This window comes from Plutella xylostella, chromosome 29, assembly GCF_932276165.1.
Source record: "Plutella xylostella chromosome 29, ilPluXylo3.1, whole genome shotgun sequence".
Classification (NCBI taxonomy): domain Eukaryota; kingdom Metazoa; phylum Arthropoda; class Insecta; order Lepidoptera; family Plutellidae; genus Plutella; species Plutella xylostella.
In genome coordinates this window covers 4483633-4509095 of record NC_064009.1, presented here as the reverse complement: position 1 = coordinate 4509095, position 25463 = coordinate 4483633, and the positions used below count along the sequence as shown (strand labels likewise).

Here is a 25463-nt window from a genome sequence, read left to right as displayed (position 1 = left end):
TGTATTTATTATTATTAATCATTATAGCTTTGTCGGGCTGTAGCAATGCTGAATTTCACTATGATAGTATTGATTTGTGACCAAGAATATGTTAACGACGATGTTTTGCTCAACTAACAAAGTTAGGGAGCACAAAACGCAATTACAAAAGCTTACATAAATATCACATGTCAGCAATAAGGATCGATAAGTTTGCGATATGTGACCTGCACTTCAGCCTACACGGCACTAGCCGATAGAATCGCCGAGCTAGCGCAGTTTAGATTTCCGATTAGCCGGTTGAACTTTGAAACAATGCGACACGATGCGAGAATTTTGCCAAATCGCTCGCCTGCAGTGAAGGTTCACGTCGTGGCCGGATGGCAAGGAAACTAGATTCACGTGGGACCGCGCCGCCACACTACGTGAAGGAATTCCGGCTAATCGATGCAAGAATCGATTCTGCGCCACCGACGATGAAGTAGCTTGAACGTAGCTCTTTCTCTTCTCGCCGTTAGGTTTTCGAAGCGTTTTCCTTATACTCTTGCCGTTTCTGTCGTTACTTACGGAATTCGAAATTGTTTATGGAAGATGTAATCTTTTAGACGGTGTTTGTTCTTGTTAACGACCGCAAAATTATTAATGTATCTGTTTTTATTTGCAGCCGAAGCCATAGCCATAACAGCTGAAGCGGCGTGATACGTTTCCAAAGGCTATTTATAGCTAGAAAAGAAAATATAGTAAGTAATTAATTTAAAAAAAACCTTGCAGAAGGCATAAATATACCATCAATAAAATCCATATATCATGGAAACAACAACATATTCATATATTCATACCAAAAATCATGAATAGGTAAACCACAACCCAGCGCCGGCGAGCAAGCAAACACACGTGATCTTGCACCGGTGGCGAACAATTAGAAACGTGAAAATGAAAAATGCCTCGTTCAGCGCTGGGGTCGTCGCTCGGGCCCCGCATTCCTGCGCCGAGCCAGGAGCTGGGAGGAACGGGCCGTGGAGCTGGCAATCTGACGGGATAAGTCAAGTTGCAAGTTGCACAAGTTATGGGTTGTCAAAGTCAAATGTTTTTATTCATCGTATAAATGTAAAATTTTCTGATGAACGGCAATTTTTACAAACTTGCTTTTGCCTTCCTTGCTTCTTTTTCTTACTAGCCTTTTTCTTTCTTTAGGGTAGGTTTTGTGCGTCATGTCACGCCATTTTACCCTATCCTCTGTCATATCCTCGTTCACTCTGCACTCTCTCATATTTTCTTTCACGCAATCAAGCTATGTTTTTCTTGCTATACCATGAAATATAAGGTCATGCAATTTCCAAAATAGATTTTAGTTAGATGCGTATTGCTGTCTCAATTCTAAAGCCTTTCTAGGCGCCCAGAGCATCGACTATGAAACGATAAAATAAGAATTTAAGATACAGCAAAAATTCCAAAAACGATAGGTATATTTTTCGTAAATAATAACGAATAAACGTCAATCGTCTAATAACAATACGTATATTTCGAATAAGGATACGCGTCAGGCTTCTTTCGCCGCATCCAAGACTCGTCGGTTTCGTTCGTCGGCGCGAGCGCCCGCTCGGCGCCACAGTTTCCAAGAACCCGTGGAATGCGACTATTTACAACTTTTACCTATTTGGTAACGTTTACAACGCGCACTCACCAGCAGATGTATACCGGCATACGCGCTCCGCATTCCTGCGCCGTTTATGCAGTGTTACGTCGCCCCGACCGGTCACTTTAAACTTTACCTCATTAGGACCCAACAGGTTGGTAATAAGCTATTATAAATATTCATCGGAGCGAGGTTTGAAAGGGTGAATTCGCGATGGGTTCCAGGAAAAACTTATTGGTATTATTGTATTGAGACGGGAGGTGATAACAACTTTAGCATTCCTTGCATTGTTTTGATGGCAAGGTCTGCATAGGGGCTGCGAATTTGCGATCATTGCTCTTCTTGTCATGTTTGTGTGTTTATCTTCATTTGTTTTAAACAAAAGACGGTGTTCCTAGTTGTTGCGAGTGCGGGCTATAACTGAAGATGCGTGGACAGTGGGCTGCAGTCGCTAAATGAATTAGTAGTCGGAATGGGGTCGGCCAGTCTGGTTGCGTTGGCATCCGGCCTAACGGCTGCGGCCGCGCGCATTCTCTAGCCGACGACCTGGGGGCCGCTTCTGCTATGTCTGTCGCTGGCGGCGGCACTGCGATGTGTCTGATGCTTTGTTCGTGTTAGACGGCATTAGATTCACAACATTTATTAATTCGTAAATAACGCTGGATACTTAGTTAAAAAAATACATTTAATTCTGTTTTCGTGAAAAGGTTTTCCGAGAAATAATAAAGCATGATAAATAGAGAAAGAACGTAATCAATAAATATTAAGATTTGATTGTAAAAAAGTGCATCATTACGGTGGCAGAAGATTGCGGAATGTAGATGTATGAATGCCCTGGTAGCGGTCACTTTTAAGTTGAAAACAGTAACTTCCATAAAATACTTTATAGGAGAAAGTTTGTATACGATTATGCCGTCCAAACTTCGTCCTAGCTAAGGTTCGAAGAACGATATAGATTTATTTTAACTTATCGAGTCGATGTTAAACACAAGAGCTAATGATTTGTCACCATGTTAGACAGAAAAGCGTCAGTGCACCGGCAAGCTCGTTTTTAAATAGCAGAATAGGAACTCTGCGCAAAAGCAATTATACCAACTCGGAGGAAACTAAGCTCGATGATTGTTGACCCTTATCGATCTTACCAGTCGCAGGATTACGTGATTATTGAACTGGTAGCATTGACTTCTCTCAATGCATTCGTCATCGGTATCATTTAGGGATTTCGTGGAAATGTTGAGGGTCAACTAGATGTTGTGTTAAAAAAATAAGCTACTTTACCGATAGGTACTATGGGTACCTAGGTATATGACAATGGTAAGACTGGTCGTAAGTAAATAGTAACTGCTCACAGTCAATAGCTACTGCGAATAGACATCCTAAACACCTATGTAGATAATAGAACTACACACACAGATACTTTATGCATTCGGGGGGCCAAAAACCAAAGTAATATACATATATATGTCAATGCCAAAACATATAATTTACACAAATGAGACAAAATGAATCTGATTGTATCACTGAGTTTTTTATGAAGCCGGGAAATTCACCGAAATTGCAAAGCAAGATCATGTCGGCCGTTAATATAAAAAATAATGCGTCTAGTCGACACGTCTGCGGAAAATATTTTTATATTGTGACTAAGCGGACTAGACCGAAGTTTCCACGGCAGCAGTTTAAATCCAACTCATTTAATACTTTCGTCCGACCTATCACGTTGGTACAAATTTACACTGGTGACTCGATTGCAATTGAAATATTGTACCCGAAATTAAGATAAAACTGAACATTTATTTTAATGCTATATTTATTGCATGATCTCTAGTATTGTTTATAAATGTACGCTCGTCACTCGGCAACTAACATTATGTGCAAATAAAGACCTTTTCAAATCAAAACAATCAATTTACTTACTTGTTATTAGAAGTCACTGATTTAACTTTCAAGTTATAACTGCTTTCAAAACGCATAGCAATAGTTAGTGTTTTCAGATAAATAACGGTTAAATTGTGCATCGAATACCACTCTGTACTTCCAAATGCAGTGTTATACAGGTACAATAAGCCGAATTTTCGTTTTACGAATATGCACTTACACTCACGTGCAATGAAACAGTTACACCTGCCACTGACGTTCCATATGTCACTGGAGCTTTTTCATTGCTCGTGAGCGTACTTCTCTGTTGTTAAACGGAAAAAAATCAAATAAATAAATAGATGCTGTAAGAAATATCGCGATAGGAATTTGCTAGAATTTCGCGCAAAAAACGGCAGCAATTCCGCTATCAAGTAGAATCAGAAAATTTAATTTTCTTATTTATATTTATCACGTGTTCTGGAAACCGCGACTAGGCAAACGTAGTGTGGGACGCCCTCCGGCTAGATGGGGTGATGATAACGAAAGGTTATTATTGGACGCGGAATGCTATAGATCGCATCCAGTGGCGTGCTTTGGGAAGCCTACGACCAGCAGTGGACTGTGCTATATGCTGATGATGAATCAGTCATTAAGATAGATTTTTGTACATATTAGACTTACCAGAAAGCTCTCCACACGGAGAAGCCGGCGGCCTGCAGCGGCAGACTGACCGCCAGCCCCTCGGGGAAGTTCTGGATGCCGATGCCGAACGCCAGGTTTCTGGAAAAGAAAAGTTGCTTTAGGCATATTGTCACGGTTATTGCTAGATTATTACTAGAATGGGATAGGAAGAAAGATAGCCAATAGGTATGGCCAATGTGCATTGTGTAATTGTGTATGCTTTAAAATGAATAAGGTTTCATTTGATTTCACATATATTCATTGAACTTATGAGTACTTATGCAATTCACGTTAAAACTATAAAGTATAGCTTAATTCAAATATCTCTATTTATCCAAATACGTTTCCAATCACCCCTTTGCATAAGTAGAATATTGAAAGTCTGAAAGCATTCATATTACATTGTGTGTCTGCTCGATTTACGACCGTTCACCAGATTCTAGGAACATCCCAGGTGTACCAATACAAGTTCAAACTCGGAAAACACAAACAAATAGACCGGACCGGTGATGTTTTTATCGTCTTAACGTTACATTGCAGTAAATGTAACTTTCTAATCCACGGGACTGTGGCACTTCTCCAAATAGTGAGCAGCGCGACTTGTCGAGACATCTGTGAACAGGGTCTGTTAATCCGGGCCAAGGAGTGAGCCCTGGCCCGCCCCGGGACGCTTGACACGTGCTGCGCTTTGCTTGACCAACACGCGTCCACTTCACACACACTCAGCGCCCACAGACCAGGCGACGCTCATCCAACTCTAATTTGTTGTTGTTTAACGAACTCAACAACCACTACAGTCGAGAGTCTCGCTCACAATCGAAAGCTCAATTAGCCGTATCGTCATGTTTAATTGCGGACAGTGAGTCTAACAGCAGATGTGCTAAAAGCTCGACCAGCACGCGACATAACGGGCGGGAGGCCGCATTCCCGCCCGCGTACCACGAGGCTGCTGCAGCTGGCCCGTGGTACGGGGTGCACCTGCCTCGGCGCGGAATGCGCCTAACTGTACAGCCTCCGTCACCAGCACTCCCGCGGCTAAAGGTTACCACTAGAACGTAATAGCATGCCATTTGCATAATCGGCTGTCTCTGGCTATTGGCACAATTTGCTCCACGTAATTGAGGCCCGCTCCACCTCGCGGAGGTAGAAGTAGTCTGCGGTAACGGTTGTTGCCATAACGACGGTTATTTACAAGTATGTTAAATGAGAATCGTATGTGTAAAGTTTTAAATAATAAATGCCTTCTACCATGTAGGTAGATTAGTTGCGAAACGTTAAATTCCGATGAAACTGGCTGTCTATTAAGAATTTCATTGAAAAAAAAAGAGCGGCGTGAGTAGTAATACATTGATGAAAGGCGAAGGAATGCCAGTTTGAATCGTTAATTTAATAAACATGAACAGCAAACGATCTGCGGAGCCTTTGAGCGCGGTGAAAGCTGCGCCCGCGCCGCCGCCGCCGCCGCCCCGCGCATTCCACAAACAAACAACCGACACATACACACATCACTATTAACTCAACATTTTATAACTCTATGAAAAACTCACAATTTGCTATCGATACAAATGGATTCAAGTTATATAAAATGTTTTAACGGTCGTTAACATTGTTTAGATTAGTTTGTGTTTAGAGGTGTAGATATTGTAGTAGATTATAAGTCCGAGGAAAGGAAAGGAATTTTACACTATCTTTTATATAACCTCTTATTTACGAGTACTTAGCCTAGTCGGTAAAAAGAGATGGATTGGAATACTGCAAGAATTGATAGAATAGGATCTAAAGCACGGTAGAGAAGAGTTACTGTCGGTTTATCAATTGAAAAAGTTAAGTTATGTTGAATTTTTATGAATGGCTGAATTTTTATTGACCTGGAAGTTCATACATACTCAGGTATATTTACTCAAATGAGAAACTCTTCATTAGAATTCACATTGTCAAAGTGCAGTAACGCAAGAAAAGCCATTAAGATTATTAAGAGACTCCGCATTATGTGCACTGCTGAAAATATCCTGTCCCATGGCACGCAAATTCATGAAGTGGAAGTTTCTTTACATGCAGTCTTTGTCAGACATACTATTCAAAGATTGTCGGCAGCTATTGGACATCATCATCCTTCCAGACAATGTTTGCCTATTCTGGGTCTCATTTTCGTGCAACCGCTTACCCTATAACAGAAAATTACACCATACTCCTACTCTCAAAGATATTTTATGACTGTTCAGGCGATTTTTGTTGTTTAAAATTTACACTTTTGGGTCCTTTCAGAACTGTACAAACAATACATATTTATAGAATCCATAGGTATGTACATTTCTTCTCCGTTAGATACATATGCGATCCAAAGGGATGGAATTCAGAAGAAAGCCCCGCTCAGAGGGAGGCGGAAGCAGCTATTGGAAAGTCCGGGCCGCACAGCGCGCCGGCATTTCCTCACGTCCAGTGTCATGTTTGCAGACCACGGCCGGGCCCCGTTACCCACCACCAAGCCCCTCTATCATCAACCCTAGCTACATGCGGCTAGAGAAGCTTTTCCAACGACGCCGCTGAAAAACTAAGATGGCAGTGTCGGGCTTTTAAGCTTTGCGCTAAGACGGATCGCTGATGTCCGCTGGCTGCGACCGATTTAATGCCGGACACTGTTTCTATTACAATGTAGCTGTTCGAGATATCACGTGCCGTGGATGGCTATGTGGGGACGAACCTTTCGCTCACGTAGTTTCACAAGGGTTTAGTCTATTTGTATGTATATTGTATAGGTCTACATATCCCAAACGTCAACATAATTCCTTGGTGGGCTGAGAGGCTGGCTCAGTAGTGGCCAGAATAGTAAAAAGTCGATAGTTTTCAAGATATTGACACTTATTTTGCTGAAAATCGAAACCACGAGTAAACTTTTCGCGTGCCACCGGTACATATTTTCATACTCTAAGGTTTTTTTAAGTTGCTAATTAAGTATAGATCATTTTCTCCTAGAAATCTTACATCGAATAACAGTTAAATTCTTAGAAATAGTAATTGAATTAAAATTATTCCACGTGCTCTTACGGTGAAGGAAAACATCTTGGGGAAACCAATTGGTGCACATAAAGATTTCTAGATGTGTACCCATTGCGACCTAACATGGGAGTGCAATTGTTCAGCGAAAAGCGGGTGACTTGCTAGCGAGCCACCTGTGACTACCCCTTCGGGGGTTAAATTACATAAACATATGTTACAGAATAGAATAGCCGATTATAACATATTGCAATACTTACTTAAAATTATTAACCTTACCTACATAACATAAGAATGCATTTGGTTTTAGGTATTAGCTTTTATTCATTATGTTTACATAATAGGTAGGCGGCCGCGTTTCGAATATAATGTTTATGAAATTTATTAGATCAATTACCTAAATCTATTACAATGTGCTACAAACTAACCGATATCTTGAGCTGGATCGCTGGATCCGTTCATAGCGGCGCGGAAATGATTGCGGCGCGACCATTATGTGAGCCGATATAGAAATTTTATAAGTGAATGGAGTGACGCTGGATCCGGATACATCCGAATTCCAATTACATCACCGACGAGGCCATTTCACTCTCCGACCTACCCGGAAGTGAATTCCTAAGCACGAGCATACGGTGCGTCCAAAATTTACACTTCCCAAAGAAAACTCGACCTTGAGGAGGAGGCTACAGAGTCTTTCCTCAGCAGGCACGCATCGAGCAAGAATGCATGAACCGCCGAAACGGATGTGAACGTTTCAGAGTGCCGTTGGAAAAGTGCCTTAGTTTTGGTGGGTTAGAGTGTAAATTGTGGTGTTCATTTTGGAGACAGTCGCGAAAGTAGCGGCAACTTTCACGGGGGCTGGCGGCGGCGGCGGCGGCGGCTCATTGACGACACCGTGACCCAGATGCCCCGCTCATTCATGCCGCGGCCTCGCCAGGACCCGCCGCACGCGGCCGCTGCGACACCGGAATTTCCACCAGCCACTTGCACAACCTCGGGCCTGTCGCAACCGCGGGCCGAGGCCGCGCCACCATCACCACACTTGTTCAATTAGAGCCTCCAATAATGTGCGCAATCACCTCAGACGACACATTTATAAACTGCCCAAACATACCCAGCCACCTTTTGTTACTGCACAACAGTAAAACCTCTTTGTTTACAATCTCCACTGCTTCATAACAATAACAACGCGAAAGTTGCACATAAACTACGGCATTCCAAACGCACAGATCTGATACGAGAACGCAATTCATCCTTGGAATGTGTAACCACAATTTATGCTCACATTTGGTACAACAAAATGAGACCGCATAGTCATAAAGATTGATAAAATCTTTGTCGAGCGAGACAGATACTACCTATATATCCTAAAAGATTAAACTGTTTCAATAATGTTTTGATTAAAACTCTACCTATAGATATTTTTAGTACCTGTAAAATAAAACAGTTTGGTTTGGTGCAATAGGTATTTCAGTACATATGGCGACAGTGGGCTTTGCCTTTGACACAGCGTCAAAGCCTCAAGCTCCTTGCTCTATTTGTTCCGGATGCCGATCAGCTTTCACCGGCTGACGGATCAGTGAATACCGGAACGCTTTATCTCATTACTATTAATTACCTTGGCTCAGATTCGATCTATCTGCTATCAAGTTTTCATACATATCTTCCGTATCTTGTATCGCAGTACCTCGATTCATCAAGTCAAACAATAAACAACGCGTAAAAAACTACGTTCAACTAACTAAGGCTTTTTAAGTGAAGACCTCATTCCGCTAATCGTGTGTAGAACAAAGAGTGATTAACATGGCAAAACAAACGAATCTGTGCAATGACACGAACAAAGATAAACATCTGACAATCGGAGATATTGTCGAAGCTCGAAATAGCCAACATCCTTATTGGCATTGGTCTGCGAAGTGCAATGAGGCTAGGTGGCGTGTGGCGGGGGCGGGGCGGAGGGCGCGGGCGGGGGGCGCGCCGGCCAGACAGCGGGGCTCCGCATGGGAGGCAAACAGCAGCCTTCTTGCACCGCGCCGCACATCCGACCTCCGTCGCGACGCCCCACGCCGCCGCCGCCGCCACATACAGATACGTGCTCTACTTTTTTGACTGCGAGATGAGTTTTTTTTATTAATTCACATTACACTTTTGAAGTAGAGCTAACATCAATGCGAATGTACTGTACCAGCGACGACGGTTACTTGTTCATATGGTTTGAGATCCCACTGTGAGGTCCAAGATGATCAGTCCAAGTTCAACGTAAGTATAAATAATAATTGTTAGCTACACAGATACTTACAGAAAAATGTAATGTCTATACCCATCTAGCCTAGACAATCTAGTTATGGAAGCTTTCTTGAAATCAAGCACTTGAAGCTTATCGTTTGTACATAGCAAACGAATAATAATTAAATAGTTAAAGCTATAAAAGAAAGATTTGAACAAAAACCCTTAGAGAAAAATAAAGCTAAAATTAGTGAAGCGAATCTTTGATTAAGATTGAAGCTTTGAGGATTAGCTGTTACCTAGATAATAGAAGCGGATGGGTGCATCAAAATGTAAAAATAATTAATTAAGTATATTATCGTTATACAAATATACATTTGTCGTATGAGAGGTTACTTTACAAGCCTTTGAGAATTCATTTGTCATTGCATGGCACTTCTCTCGCTGTGAACGATCACCGAAAACCTTAAAAGTATCTTATCTATAGGTACACCTCAATTTGGAGATACTGTTAAAAATACGTTTTCGATAAATGAACTAAGCAAAGGATAGCCGAACCAGCAGGTCGACAGGAAAAAAGGTCTAAAAAAGTTTTAGCGAGCCCTATAGAAGCATTTATCAAAGATTATATTGAATATACATTATACACCGTCCACATTATGGAAACTCATCTAATAAACCAGATTTATCAATACCTGGAATCAGCAAATTAATTAAACCAGAAACAATAATCATAATAAAATAAACAAAAAACATGGCTAAAATATATTTAATAAGGCTAAATTGAAACAAAATACCGCTAATAGCTTACACTTAAAGTGTCAATGCATTCATAGGAAAGTAGAAAAACCCACGATTTTCGGCACATTAAAGCAAATATTTGCCGCTTAGTATTAATTAGACAATAACCGAGTTGTAATTATGCTAATCACGTATAGCATTTCACCCCGATCGTCTTAGAGAGGCAATATTCACACGGATGGAGCGGCGGGGGTCCTCCACTCCAACTGAATTTATAATGTACACCGATACGGTGGTGGCACTGTGCCTGCTGCACGGGTCCGGTATCAATGTAGATAAACGATACATCGGCAGTATATCGCCATTTCACACGTATCAAACAATTTTATAACATACGATTACGGACCGGTGCAGTGGGGACAAGAAAGCTAGTCTGGTTACTCTGGTTGACTAAATATAAGTTTCGAGAACCTCTCATGCAATTGGTAGGTACTTACATTTAATACAACGCGATAGTGTCGATATGAGAGCAGAAATTCTCATTTCCTCAAGAAATAGTAATAAAATATGAAAAGCGGTAAGTACATGCGGTGGTAGTTACAAAGTCTAGGTATTCACAGAGAGCCAATCAGACAAGGCAGTGAAGGATATTGGCTTGACACTCCGTTCACACGATCTAACCAGTTAATTGATAGCAATTTAGACATAAAATTGTAGTGTCCAGGTTCTGGGTTTTAGATTGCCGCCTCTTAAAACACAATTTACGATCTTTTACAATGAATGGTAGGTAGGTATGTTCAAGGAATATACTATGTTTAGAATACTTCAGTGATAGAATTAGATAATTAACTACCTATTTATAATAAAATAAAATAAATGTTAACTCTATTTTAAAAGTATAGTTGTGACCCTACTTAATTTTCTAACTTACTTATTAAGAACATAATAATACCTACCTGTAAATGTGTCATTATTTGTTTGCAGCCTTTGTTTGTTTAAGTATACCTACTAACTTTGTAATACTGTACTGTACTTTACACCATTTAATTAGAAATAAGTACCTATGTAAAAATGTTCAATTATAAAATGGTTGTCATGTAGGGATGGGCGGGGTACCCAGTAACACAGGTTTGTCACCTAGTACAGGGGCCCTTGCAACTTGTACGATTGATATAATTGAACAATAAACGATTTTGATTTTTTTTGATAGAATTGATCACATAAAATGTTATGTTTTTTTACTTTCATATTAGCACAAGTATATACAATATACATACATATGCTTATGACTTTTATCCCCGAATGGGTAGTCAGAGGTGAGTCGCAAGCGAGCCACCCGCTTTTCGCGGTACATTTGGACTCACGTGATAGGTCCCGAGCCGTACGTATCGACATTTTGAATGAGTACAATATACTTAGGGTACACATCCAGATTCTAAATGTGCAGGTTTCCTCTCGATGTTTTCCTTCACTGTAAGATTAGGTACCTAAGCGGTATAACTGTACTTAATCCTTACTTCTAAAGAATTCATTGATGGATCACATGGCAAGATTCGAACCCACGGCCTCACGTATGAGAGCCGAGGCCTTATCCATTCCATGACTACCACGACTCCAACAATTTGAAGAATGTAAAGTAAACTTCTACTATATTTCGTATACATACTTCATTATAACTTAGATAAACATCATGAAGATAGATGTACCATAATGATGAAAGACAGAGAACCCATACTGAAGACGAGGAATGTTTCGAATCCGGTCTTGACAAGACTCAATTTATAGATAGGACAGCTCCATAACTTGCATCGTTCACTTAAAAATTAGAGAACAGGCAACGACCGATCGGAATGCAATATCTGTCGAATCCGAGGGCCATTAACAAATAATCAACAAACGAAAGCGTAAAACATTACACGAGAGAGGACGGATTCCATCCGCGTTTGATCCACCGATGCTGCGCCGGCGACCCACCACCAGCCGACGCATCAATAACCGAACAAACCGAACGCGGCATTCACACAACGCTAACTGTAAAAAAGCACCATTAAAATGACTAATCAAACGATCAACATTCAAGAATCCGGTGAATGTTAATTATATGACGGAAATTATTGAAAGTCTTCGAAATAAATTAATTCTTGTTGTGTCATTGGGTTTGGTTGGGCGGTGTTTGTGGAAATATGTAAAGCTGGGGGGACCGGTTCGCGCTAAGTGGTGTGGCCACCTCGGGGGCCGCGGACCCATCCACCGCCGCCGCCGCCGCCGTCCTCCGCAACACGCCTAACATTACTTTCAAAACTTGAAGACTCTAGAATTAGATCACGGGAAGAAAGAACGAAAGCAACCAGGGGAAATTACAGTAAGGAATGGTTGTAAGGCGATAACATTAAATTGTTTATCAACATTAACGAGCGGAGGTCATTAATATCCTGATTACTTACTTACTTAGTTTTACTTTATAAAACAAAGTACAAGAAATATAATTATAATACCTTCTTGTACTATAAATTCAAATAAAACTTGAAAAATGATATGAAATCTGAAATAGCGCAATAGTTCAAGTCTTCTAAGATACTATGGTGAAGAGCATCGAGATTGGAGTCGGCGCCGCGCACGTCACGCGACCGCATTCCTCGACGGTTCCATTCATGAAGCGAGAGCGGGACGCCCTACGCAGAACCTTTGGTTAGAACGAGAAAGGCGAAAAAGCGCCGTTACCCTATATGGGAATGCAATTCGTAAGCGCACGCGCACGGATTTCAAGCCGGACTTGCTGCGTCCCTGTCTGCCGCGCCGCCGCCTCGCTCCGCGCCTCTCTCCAGTGCAACGCTCCTAGCTATCTATCGATGCGTTTGTTTGCATACTAGCGGTGTGATTTGATCGATCGCTAGTTTCCTGTGAGAAACACAGGTTGATTTTCGAGTCAGGTGGCGCGGCCCGTTAGACTCCGGGCCCGGCGGACCGCCCGCGCCGCTCCTTTATGTACAGATAGATTACGCTACATTTAATTACACGAGCGGTAGATACTGTATTATTTAGTGACACAATTTCCATCGGCAACAATTAGCATACAAAGTTGGCGGCATTATATTGGATGATGTCATTAAAGTAAGCAGGTGTAGAGCTATAAAAGATCCGTGTTAAGTCTAAGTACAAAGTAGCGGTATGATCGTAGGGTTAACACGGGACCCCCTCGGCGATTGTCTTTAAACAGGTTAATAATTATAAAGTTTTAAGCACATATTAACGTTCTAACATCGGCGCTGCTTCAATATTTATTCGTGGAACATGTCAATAAACAAGAGCGGCGCGCACTGACCACCTCGGAGCGGCGAGCGGCTCACGAGAATAGAGCATTGTCGCGCCGATACAGTTACGCTTACTCACATCCGCCTATAAACTTACAGCACAATGCCGACCACTCTAAATATACACCAAAGCGAATAATAAGGCTTTCTTCCAAGAAAATATTATCAATACACACGAATGTGTCACCAATTTTTGAGTATGTGAAAATAGAAATCATGTTCAGCTGCGGTTATTTCGGAGGCGATAATGTGACTAAAGATATAATTTCCCACGCTTTGATACCATCCGAGATACTACTCAGACTGGAAAAGTGAGAGATCGACATTTTCACATACGATGTTTTAAAACGCTCGATTGTGGGAAAGTCACAAATGTGTCAAGGCATTTAGAAATCTACATGTAAACAGAAATAAGCTTTTATGGCAGTATTCATGCGATGATAACGCAGGATGAAAAAAGATTCCGTCACGCCCTTAACAAACAGTAAATAAGAAATTTATATAGTAGATAGTCGGAACTGTTGAGGATTCAGACGATGGTAATTACTTAGTTCTTCAGCAGTCGTCATCACTGAAAAAAGTCGATCCCATCCGGTCAATGCTAGTTGAAATTTCCGTTTTAGAATAGACAAGTAACTGAAGTAACCCTTTCGATTTTCGCCTTTTTTCTCTGAGTTTGCAGAATGCCATGGGCCATCTCTTGAAATGTTCTGCAAAATGACCCTCTTGTAAGATTAAATTATTGTTTATTTTTTATGTACTCATTGGACCATTATAATGAAGCTTCCTGTGAGTACAGTGAAATACAAGCTTGGTGTAAGCGCCTACCGCACTAAAGAGGAAGACATATATTTCGTAATCACCAAAAAACGAAACAAACCAACTATAAACATAGACTATAGTCTATGGGCTTTTAATCGTGTAGGAGCTATCAAATACACGTTACTGCAATGACATGGGGAAGTTGGGACATCGCGTTTAATTTCGTTAGCTACTACTGATAAAGACATTAAGGAGACGTAATTGGTACTTCGACTTCCGTTCACGTCGAGTTACTGGAGGGTTACTATATACTGACGAAAAACTAACGAACAAGAGCTGACGAGCAATCAGCACGTTTAATACAACGAGTTAGAGTCGTGGCTCGCGCAGCAGCGGTCCGAAACTTCGTTTTTCGTCTTAGAGAGTGACCCCCCTGTACCCAGTGTGAGTGTCTAGCATCAGCCGTTGATAACTAGACGGATGGCGGTTTATTACCTACACAAGCACTCACACTACGAGTAAGAACACAAATGTGATGAAAATATGTTACTTCTAGTAGTTTGAAAATAGTTATGGTTGATAGAAAACATATAAATTTTGATTGTCAGAAAATGAATGAATAGATAGAAAACTGTATTTATAAGAACATAAGCGGAAGCCGCAAGGAGGAGGAATATGAATAATTGACTAACAAAAGAGAATCAGTTAGCCGATACGTTTGTCCAGTAGCAATACAGATGTATATCGCCACTGGATCTGGATACAGATATGTATTTGAAACCACAACCCAAATACCAACATTTGAATTGTTTTGTCGGTGTTATTTTCGACTAAATAGCCGAATGCCATTGCAAACGTAAACACGGTCCCGTCTGGCCGATGTCCTATATAATAAAGTATTTACATTCTTCCCGCTTGTCTCTAAATCCGAAATTAAGGTTGTCTCGACGGAACGGGGACGCGATGTCTAGCCAAAACATTACTCATAAGCTTTTATTATATCACAATCAGACATTGAAAAAAAGCTGTTTTGTTTATAAAATTCGTGTCAATCGCTGGTTTTAGATCTGCCGGTTACGAGAGCGCGCGCGGACCGGTGGGAAACGTTCGCAGATCGTAAGAGCTTTTTGGGAGCTTTGTTCGCAACTTTTAGTGTCAAAGCATGACATCACGGTCGAGCAAACATGACACATGCCTTCAAGTAAATAAGGCGCCGCCTTCGCTCATTTCCATTGACAGTTGCAGCATTCCGCGCGCGCCTTAACCGTTAGTCACTGTCCGCATTTTCCTATAATCGGCGGTGTCGGTTGTGGCAGCTTTTAATAGAGTACCACCTACTTACTAGCCTAACCACCTTATAATCTATGTGTTACAACTCGTGTCCTACACATTTGCAACCAATAAGTGTATGAGGTAACATGGTGATCGCAGTTATTGAATAGTTTAGCGACATCCGTGTTGGAGGTACGCTGTAGGCGAGGCAGGTTGTGGGCCACTCTGTGACGTGGAATTATGAATGGAGCACGTGATTACGACCATTGATCGCGCGCCTACGTCTATAATAGCCCTTGTGTGCCGGGAAGCCAAGGGAAGTAGCTGAGATGAAGCCCTCCGGTTCCAAAAAGTATTAGGTACTCTAAAAAGAGAAAATACGTGATTTTCTTTCCATTTTGAATGGTTATGGTTGATCCGCTCGGATAACTCGCCTACCACACATGCTTCACTTTACAACATCTGACCAACCAATAAGGGAGGCAGGGATGTACCACGCTAGAACAGATCTGACTACCCTTTCGGGGATTCATTATTATGTATGTACATTGTACATTATGTAGGTACCTACTCGGGCTGATCGTATATAATAGGTATGTACCTACTAGACAGGAAAATAGGTATATCATCAATCTACCGATTGGTTAGGATGAATGATAATGATTTCAGATATTACGATCACTGTTCTGAGAAAATGTATTACACATGTTGTTTTTTCCGTTTCTCAGGCGCCACCTTACAACTTTATGCATTTTTTAATGATACAGTCATTCTACAACATACTTACATATTTAAATGTTGTTTTGAGTCATTGCATTGAAAGGACATTTGTGCATAATATAACAGAATCTGTAAAGACCTGGAACAATTTACTAAGTATGACTCAGTGATGACCCAACGATTGATAAACTAATCAATATTTGCTATGAATAATGAATGTAACTAATACAGTGTTAGTCAGCGCGAAACCAAATCGGTTCATAGTACAAAATACTATCAAGTTTCATATTGCAAGGAATACATGTAGTCATCTTCGACTATTGAAAAAACACTATTCATCACATAACAGAATTTTAATAATTATTTTTATCTGTGCTATTTTTATTTAAAATTTCCAAGAATGCCATCGCAAAAGAAGTAATTGAGATGACACGGCTATATCCATGCAACTTGTTTATGAGTAAAAGTTGAAACTAGTGCAGTTTCAGCCAAATCAAAGGTTACTCGTGTGCACCCGTCACTAACCTTTATCTAGTCTCCATTGAAACATGGACACTTTGCTGAGCGAGCACTACAGGTCAAGTTTATTTACCACGACCAGCAATCTAAACTGACACTGATATAAGTATCTATATCCAATAAATGCATGATTATGTAGTACTGTAGTACCTATGCCTTAAAATTGTCTATGGGATTCCAACTAATTTATTTAAGTCGATGTTCAATCGTTTATTTCAGCACAGATCTCTTCAGACATAGTTAATATAAGATCTGATGATTCTTCACTTGCTCAGTATAAAACTGCTGTCTCTCTGAACATTTTTCAGAGCAACATAAGCTAAAAGACAGGCGCAAAGACCATTCAGCCAAGCCCTTAATTGTTCCGATGGCATTCGAGCGGTTACATGAGCCAATTACGCCAACTGACGGTCGCGGCCGGCGATGACGTAGGGCTGGAGCAATTATGTAAACACTACGCCGTAAGGTACCCTGTTCTGCGTAAGGCGTTATCAGTTAACGTCACAAACTTGACCGTAACTTGATTAGCCAGAAAACATCGTGCGTGCGAGTTCAGCTAATAAACGCTATAGGTACTTATTTATTCCTGAAATCGAATTTCTTTTGAACTTTTCAGTTTCTACCTAGGTTTACAGGAAGCTAGATTTGAGTTCGTCATTTCGCTGCAATTTCAGGATGTCGACGGGCAGGATGGCTTTATAATCCAAACTTCTATCATTATTGAGCCAATATTCGATTGACTGATCTATTAATCCTTTTGAAGTCTCCATTAATGGTGTTGACTAATAAACATGGCGGCGCATCGTGTCCGCCTCGCGCCGGAAGTCGTGGCGGGTTCCGGAGTAGTTGCGGCTTCCGGCGCGGCACTTCCGCCCTGTTCCCGCGCTTTTACTGCCCTGCGGCTATTTCTGGCGACGATGATAGCCCGACTTTGATGAGAATGAGCTCGTTCACCGAGCCATTGTTTACGTTTGTTGGAGCAATAGTACCTAATATTCGCATTAGGAAATCGTTACCGCACTCAAGTCGGTCCTTTGCACAAAATTTGATGGCTTAGCACTGGATTTGTTGTGGTAATTATACACTTGACCGAATTCCGAGTTGCAATATTACAAAAATGCGAATGTAACAGTGGACGCTTTAGAAAGCGCCGCGTTAGAAAAGAATTCGTTATGAAATAGTATGAAAGACATTGTTTGTGTTGGCAAAGGAAAAAATGAATAAGTAAACAGTTGCGCATTCCAGCGCCTATGCACGTGGCGGCGGCGGCGGGTCATGCGCCGGCGCAACACTCGCCCGCGTCCGTCAAAATCTGCGCCGATACATTCCGCGGAGCAGTCGCACGGCCGAGTGACACGATTTCCGAGGAATTTCCGTCCGGGTTTCATAGAAGCTACCGCTTTGGCATTGTCTCTGGTGCGATTGCGTCGGATCCTGAGGGGAAAGCGGCGGCGGGGCGGCGCGGGGGCGGGGGGCGCAGGGCGGAGGCTTCGCAGGAATGCGGCCGGACGCACGGCTCGCGCGCATTCCTATCCCCCCTCCCCCTCGCGCCTCGCCGCCGCGCGCGCTGAAGCCAACGAGGAAAAACACCACACTTTAGCTTCCAGACTCCAGGGAGTATGGAAGTAGGCATGCACATTACTTGTGTATAATATGACTGGCTAATCCTTTCATGCGCGTGCTAAGAAACCAGTACTTACATAAGTATTATGCGATACTTCCAATTGAATAGTTATCTTCGGTTTTTTTAAATAGTGTTTTTAAGAATTTATCTAACCCAGTGTGGTGTCTTGGATACTTAGGTTCAATGAAATTCTTTTTTCTGTTTTTATATGCCTGAAACAATTTTTTCACAATGTGAATGTGTTTACGAACACTTTCAACGGATAGTAGCAAAGGTGTTTCAGATTAGGTACTCATTTTCGCAAACCGAAAAATTTAATTTTCCAGTTATTCATTTATGACACGAAACACTGCCTTGGCGAGCGTTTATAGTGCATCCACTAGTTTATCTGTAAGTACATAATTGTTGAAAATTAAGCTCATAGAAAATAAATTTATAAATATTTTATACTTACTTTCGTCACAAATTAAGAATAGATTTATTAGTTAATTCATTAATTACCTACCTATATCGGATAAATCTGCCTTCACCCCGCCCTGCATACCGCCAATAAGTGAGGAGGACTGTTTTTTTTTACCAACAACTTGCGCAGGCGCAGGCGGGGCGGTCGATTCTCAGATAAGCGGCTGAAAACTCATCAAGTTCTCACCCCGCGAGCCACAGGCCTCATAACAAGGCGCTCTTAACAAATTATTTATACCCGCCGATTAGAGGGCAGCGGATCGCCAGGAGGGAATACGCAACGTCCGAAATTCCCTCGTGATTTGAATGTGAAAGCGGCGCCAGTGGGGGCTCGTTACGTGCGGTTCCCGCCGGTGTTAATCTGCATAATAACAGCGTGCGAGTCAAAGAGCCCGCCAGCCCCGGCGCCACCCAAGCGACCTCACCAGAGGTGAACCAGCAACACCAGACACAGGACTGCGAAGTTATGCGGTGGAAATGAAGTGATCGTTCGCGCCTGCTTTCCGTATCCAATTAGCGATGCATCTGAATCTGATCGGTTTAATTCTAACCTTATCTTAAGCTGAAGCTCTAAGGATCCAATTTACGCAGCAGCGCTCTGAAGCTTAGTTGGATGGAAAAAACCTTCATGGTACTCGTATCTAATGATAATGAATGGTTTATGGGGATTTGTGTGCAAAAGATGCGCTGTCACTTTTATTAGCAACAAATGCACTAGCACGAGTGCCGGCCACAATGCACCGCTGAATAACTTACACGGGTGCCCGCGTCCAGACGATAACCACATTGTTAAATCGACCAAGACACATATTACAATATCGCCAAAGCAATCGCAGCGAGACCCGTCATGCGAGTAATGGCGATGCTAAACGATTCACCGCTCTCAAATGATTTTGGACCGTATTGAGTTATTGAAGGGAATTGTTTATACCTGCAGTGGTAGTTAAGGGAATTGGATATGATAGGATTGGGTCCTGTAGATTTTGATCTTATTAATTTTATTATGAGTAATTTTTCGGAGCCTTGCGCTTATTAAAAGTGCGTTATGCTAGCATTAATTAAAACATTAAAAGTGTAAAACATCATTGAAAACTTCCGTAAACAATGCAGAATAGGAAGACCAGCCAAGAGGTTGTGGACCAACTCCTGTAAAGAAGCAGTAAAGCTCTAATACAACAGAGAAGCCATCAACAGAAGATTAACACCCGGCAATAATCAAGCCGAGGCGGAAACATGCTCCAACAAGCAGGAACATCCAACAAGATTAATATCCAGCACTAAAACAAGCGCTAAATATATGCGCCTGCAAACTGCACATCCGATATCACTGAGGCAAATGTCCATCCTCATTCAAATTCAGAACCACAATGGTTCTTTGAGGGGTATCAAGGACCGCGGCCACCTCAGTGATACATCCAGCCAACGGACGGGGCTAATCACTTTACGTGTAATTACACAGGACCCGGCGTCGTTACCGACTGCAATGTATAATAAAGCGGCGGATAATCTACGTAACGAGCGGGAACAAAAGGAGCGCCGACTGTTTGTAGACTGATCATTTTTTCCTTCTCGTCTGGGGAAGAATGGAGTTTCGTGCGTCGATTTGGAAGTGTGAAGATTTAATAATAGTGCGAGGTGTAGTTTGATGTGTGTTATCTGTGTTGGTCGCAGCAGTCGTGGCCGGCACATCCCTCGTTGAGATGTTGGCGGACCCGCGGCGGCGGCGGCGGCGGCGGCGGCCCGCACTGACCTGTGAAACCGCCACCGGGGGACTGCTCGCTTTGCTTGATCATGTTTACCGACTGTCATTAAATTAATGCATATCTTGAAAAAATCTAAGTCTACTTCGGGTCATGGCTTTGCCCGTTTTTTGTATCTGCGGTTAGGTAGGTACTGGCTCCGTTTTTATCGGCGGGCCGAGTTCAAAAAACTTCTTACAGATTACAACATAAAGGAATGAACTAAAATAGACTCTGATTGTATTGAACGCAAGGTCCTTATGCTCATTATTCGCACCCTTTTGTTCTAATCTGGGATGAGTTTAGCGTGATTGAGACACAAAGAAACAATTCGACGAGACAGTACTTACACTAATTTTAGAATGTCTAGCCGGAGACAATTATGTGCAGACGTGAATAGCGCTGCGGTTTAGACACGGTCATTTTTGGCGAATGAAATTGCGACAATCGCGTTTCATAGTGCGGGTTCATTTCGCTTGGCGTGACCTTTTTAATGATTCTTTATATTTGCACGCTCACGTCGATTGTGCGGTGCGAAGGTGTCAAGAGTTAGCGCGCTAATGTATCATTACAATGTGTGGAAAGAATATATGAAAATTCATTGATAGCGTAAATGTTCGGGTAATAAACAGTTGGATGTATGTGTCTGGGAGGCCACGGCGGCGCGCCGGCCCGCCAAGGTTGTCCTCAATGACACGGCAGAAGGCAGCGGATTTTTCAGTGAAATAGTTTCACAGACGGCGGCTGCGCGGGGTCGACGGCCGCGCCGCCCGGCCCAGCCCCACGTCGCTACGTAGGTACTTACCGCTACTACCACCCTCCAACTAGATTATAGAGATTTTTTTGTCTTTGCTGGATTACTTAGTCATTTTCAGATAATTATGAGTCTTACAAGTTAAAATCTAATGTAGGTTTCAGCGCATAGCAATTTATAAGCCAAACAATTCATTTCAATTAAATTGTAGTCGTGTAAAGTACCTACCTATAACTAATATTTATTTCTACGATTTTTCGGGTCGAATGGAGACGAAACCGACTGAAACTAAATAGAGACAGCGATGCCAAAAAGACAAGTAGGCGGATAATGGCATGCCAATAGTCGGGATTTAAACGCGAAATGAGTTGTTAACCCGACTGTTCCCCCCACGTAAGAATTTTTACAGTTACTTACTAGGTGATAGAGGAACGTTCGGGATCGTTCGGCGCGAGAGCGCAGGTTCACAAAAGAGTCCTAGGTAATATAATAATAGAGGAGCATAGACCGGCGCGCTAGCTGCGTCCCGCTCGCCCGAGAGACTTATCAATGGAATTCCTGCGCCCGCGCCGCTTCAACGGTTCCTCGCGTTCCTTCCTCCTCCTGACGTAACAAAATGGCCGCCGCAACATGTGCTTCCCATGTAAGTAATAGGATCGCCGTGATAGCCCTCCAATCTACCACACAATAGCTATTTATTGAAAGACGAACACTAAATTAACAGAAGAAATGGACTTTACTGCTATATGAATATTGAATAGTGTGCATGAGCCATGAAATTAGGTTTAAGAGGTTGGATTATGTTGTTTTATTTGACATATTGTTGTGTGTGGGAGCGTGATAATGTATTAGCCTTTTAATAAAACTGTTGCATCACAATAAATTCCTCAAGATAAGAAAAAATATAGTCAAATCTTGCCCATGAAATACTACTAGCGCCATCTATGAGTGGCTCGAACATTTAAGTAGCATAATATCGGCAGCAAGGGCAAGACCAACTCGTAGCTAGCTTACTATCGTTTAAAGCTTGCTATTCAGTTCAACCATGCTTCACTAGATGGCGTTGGATGTGAATCAAAACTTCAGATAACTAAGGTAGGTATATAATATAAGTAAGAATATCAAAAATATAATTTTGCTTTTTGTCCCTGGCCAATAATTGAATTGACTGTTCACCACCTTTCTAGTACGTAGTGCATTTACTACCTAGGAAACCTAGGTTCACATCAGAGGTAAGTGTACCTACTCAACAAAACGTGAATAGCATTGGTTGAAACTTTAGCTTCAACTTAACGGATAATAAAACTAAATCATACCTGGCGCTATGGAAGGTGGACTTGGCTGACGACGCCGCGGCTCCAAACGACACGCCCACAGCTAATCCCTCGGGTATATTATGTACTGTGATGGCCACCACTAATAGCATGATCCGCTTCCACTGTGACTGTCGAGCCTCGAGCGATCGCGTCGCACTGTCTTTGCGGTCACCCTCACCGCCGCCGTTTTCGGATATTTTCTGTGGAGGGATTGGGGTGGTTAGTTGTGCTTGTCAAAGGTTTCTTTATGGATTTGAAAATATATTTATGGTATTCTAAGGGCCGGCACCCATTATCGGTGGATTCGGCAGGTACCAGGATTTCATTTATTTATCACATAAAATCTTGATGCCTGTCTACAGGAGCACATTGATAGCGGACGATACAAGGTGTCATGTTCGTCAAGCGACATTTCGCTAACTGTCAAATGAATCCCTTATATGTAACAAGTACATAGAAACGAGTAGTGATGTTGCGACAAGTCGTCATCTAATGCAACCTGAAGTCATCTGCTAATAATTCCTCTAAACTGCTACGATTATGGTAGGTATCTATTCTTGCAGCTCTCCCTTGTATACTTAGTTTCCTCACACACAAGGCTCAACAATTTTCTTTCGAATAATAATATACAATGATGTCTTCCGTATATGTACCTAATGTTAAACATTATGAATTGATATAATAATTAATTGCAACGTGAGAAAGCGTTTTGAATGTTTTATAGATGATCAATTAACAGGGTGTCCACTCTGAATGCTTCAAAAAATTCCCTGACTTTTCCCTGACTTTACATGACCATTTCAGAAAATTTCCCTGACCAGAGAGCAAAATAAAAACCCAATTTAAGTAGTTCGAAGACGAAAGCTTGAAGTTTTGTTTTCATTTCTTTGACAATTATTTAAATATCGACTGCGTAAAATATTTATACAGGGGGCTGGACAAGCGGTATACTAAGCTGAAGGACGTGATTTAGGAGAGATCATTCTAAACAAAATTTTGACTGACTTCGAAAAAAGGAGGATGTTCACTATTTTTTTTATATACGTTCACTGATAACTCTGCCATTTAGGGACCGATTTTCATATTTTTTTTAATGTAATCAGTTGAACTCAAGGGTGGGACCTTAGGGTTTAACAAAGAGTATAGATATGGTTTTTATGTCCATTTTAGCACATATTAACCCATTCTAATGAAATTTAGAACGTAAATATAGTTCTCATAAAAAAAAAATGGTGACCTGGAGCTGATCTGTACATGGAAACGGAAGGCAGTCAAGGAAACTTATCAACGGTATAACAACTACCTCATGCCTAAAGGCTTGAATGATTCGTATTTACTAGTAGGACTTATTGGTATCATTTTGCATCTTACATTAATTGATTGTCAATTATTGCAAATACTTCCACTAAAACAATAATTTAATGTTTCGGTACTAATATACCTAAGCAGTACGATTCTTTTTTATGTTGGTGCGCTGACAATGTGCTTAATGTTAAGAAAAGAATCGTACCTGCTTAGGTATAGATAGATAATTCTTTATTGCACACAAACACAGAAATTACGCGAGGAAATACACAACATAGATGGTACAATTGGCGGCCTTATTACTAAGAGTAATTTCTTCCAGACTACCTCGGAGGAGAGAAATTATACATAAGAAAAGGGGAAAGTGCAAAAAAAATTATGTATAGTTGTATTGTCACATAGAATTGGTCTACACATTAAATTATTTCTAACTTTTTAGACGATTTATGAAGTCAAATTATTTGTTCTTATAGGTAATTCGCAAAAAAAACTTTGCTAACAAACTCACGTTTATTTCGTAAACGTGTAAGTCTTTCTTGTTTTTGCTACAATGTGCACGTATTAAGTTTTTTAGATAAATACTAAAAAGACATACAACATTTGGAAAGTCAAGCGGCATTCACTGGTTTTTATAGCATAAAAGACAAGTTTTAACTGTTTGAAGCTCACTTTATGGCTGAAAAGTACCTACGTCTCTTCCCGAAAACCATGATTTTGTTCAAAATATGTGCGCATTTGCCTGTTTCCTCGAAACCGAAAAACAAAAATAGTTTTTGTATTGTGCGATCCACAGAGTACTTTGTATTATGGTGCGATCGCATTCAAATTTCACACCGCCGAAACAGCGCTTCTGCAGGGATGCAGTCGCGCGACACGACGCAGTCTTAAAACGCTATTTAGAATGGCGAGCTGAGTCACCTTTTGCAACAACCTATAATATATATATTGGACATCAGCTAATCTTTTAGAATTCCTACTATGTACATATTTTTCAATCTTAGTCATATTTTATTAAATCACCATACTATATGTAATAGTATGGATCAGTAAAAAATATTTGAAAACTAAGCGAGATTTAATTTTACGCTTTATGTATTTCACGACAAAAATAATATCAAAAATAGTACTATTTTTTTCCAAAAATATGCTTGAATAGTCATTTTTCCCTGACTTTCCAGGTGGCCCATCAGTTTCACTGACTTTCCCTGACCACCTTGAGCTTCCCTGACTTTTCCCTGACTTTCCCTGACTTTCCAGATAGTGGACACCCTGATTAACAATAGGGAGTTGGGTAGTTGGCAGTGGGAACACACGGACAGTCTATGTGACCAAGAGTGATCGGTACTTATTATTCGTAATTTCACAACCATTATTGAAACAACCGATTACATCGTAGGTAAATACGGAAAATTACGGTTGTTCGTACTTACATACGTTGAATTAATTTGTTTTCATCGCATTATTTTTTCACAGAACGTTTTCAGATACTTCAATAAACATTTTCATATATTCTTTGACTGATAATCTAAAGGTGTATAAACTAAAGGTGTTACTAGTAATAGGAA

At 41.2% G+C, this 25463-nt stretch overlaps 1 protein-coding gene across 1 annotated transcript in view; it reads right to left on the bottom strand.

Annotated features, from left to right (window-relative positions):
* Nucleotides 1-25463, bottom strand: part of LOC105386424 (zinc transporter ZIP11) — a 51537-nt gene that overhangs the window by 19505 nt on the left and 6569 nt on the right. Inside the window, exons 4-5 of the mRNA XM_048631568.1 lie at nucleotides 22594-22793; nucleotides 4154-4252 (exon numbers count right to left, since the gene is read on the bottom strand). Of these exons, the coding sequence (XP_048487525.1) occupies nucleotides 4154-4252; nucleotides 22594-22793 (299 nt within the window). The remainder of the gene's footprint in view (nucleotides 1-4153; nucleotides 4253-22593; nucleotides 22794-25463) is intronic.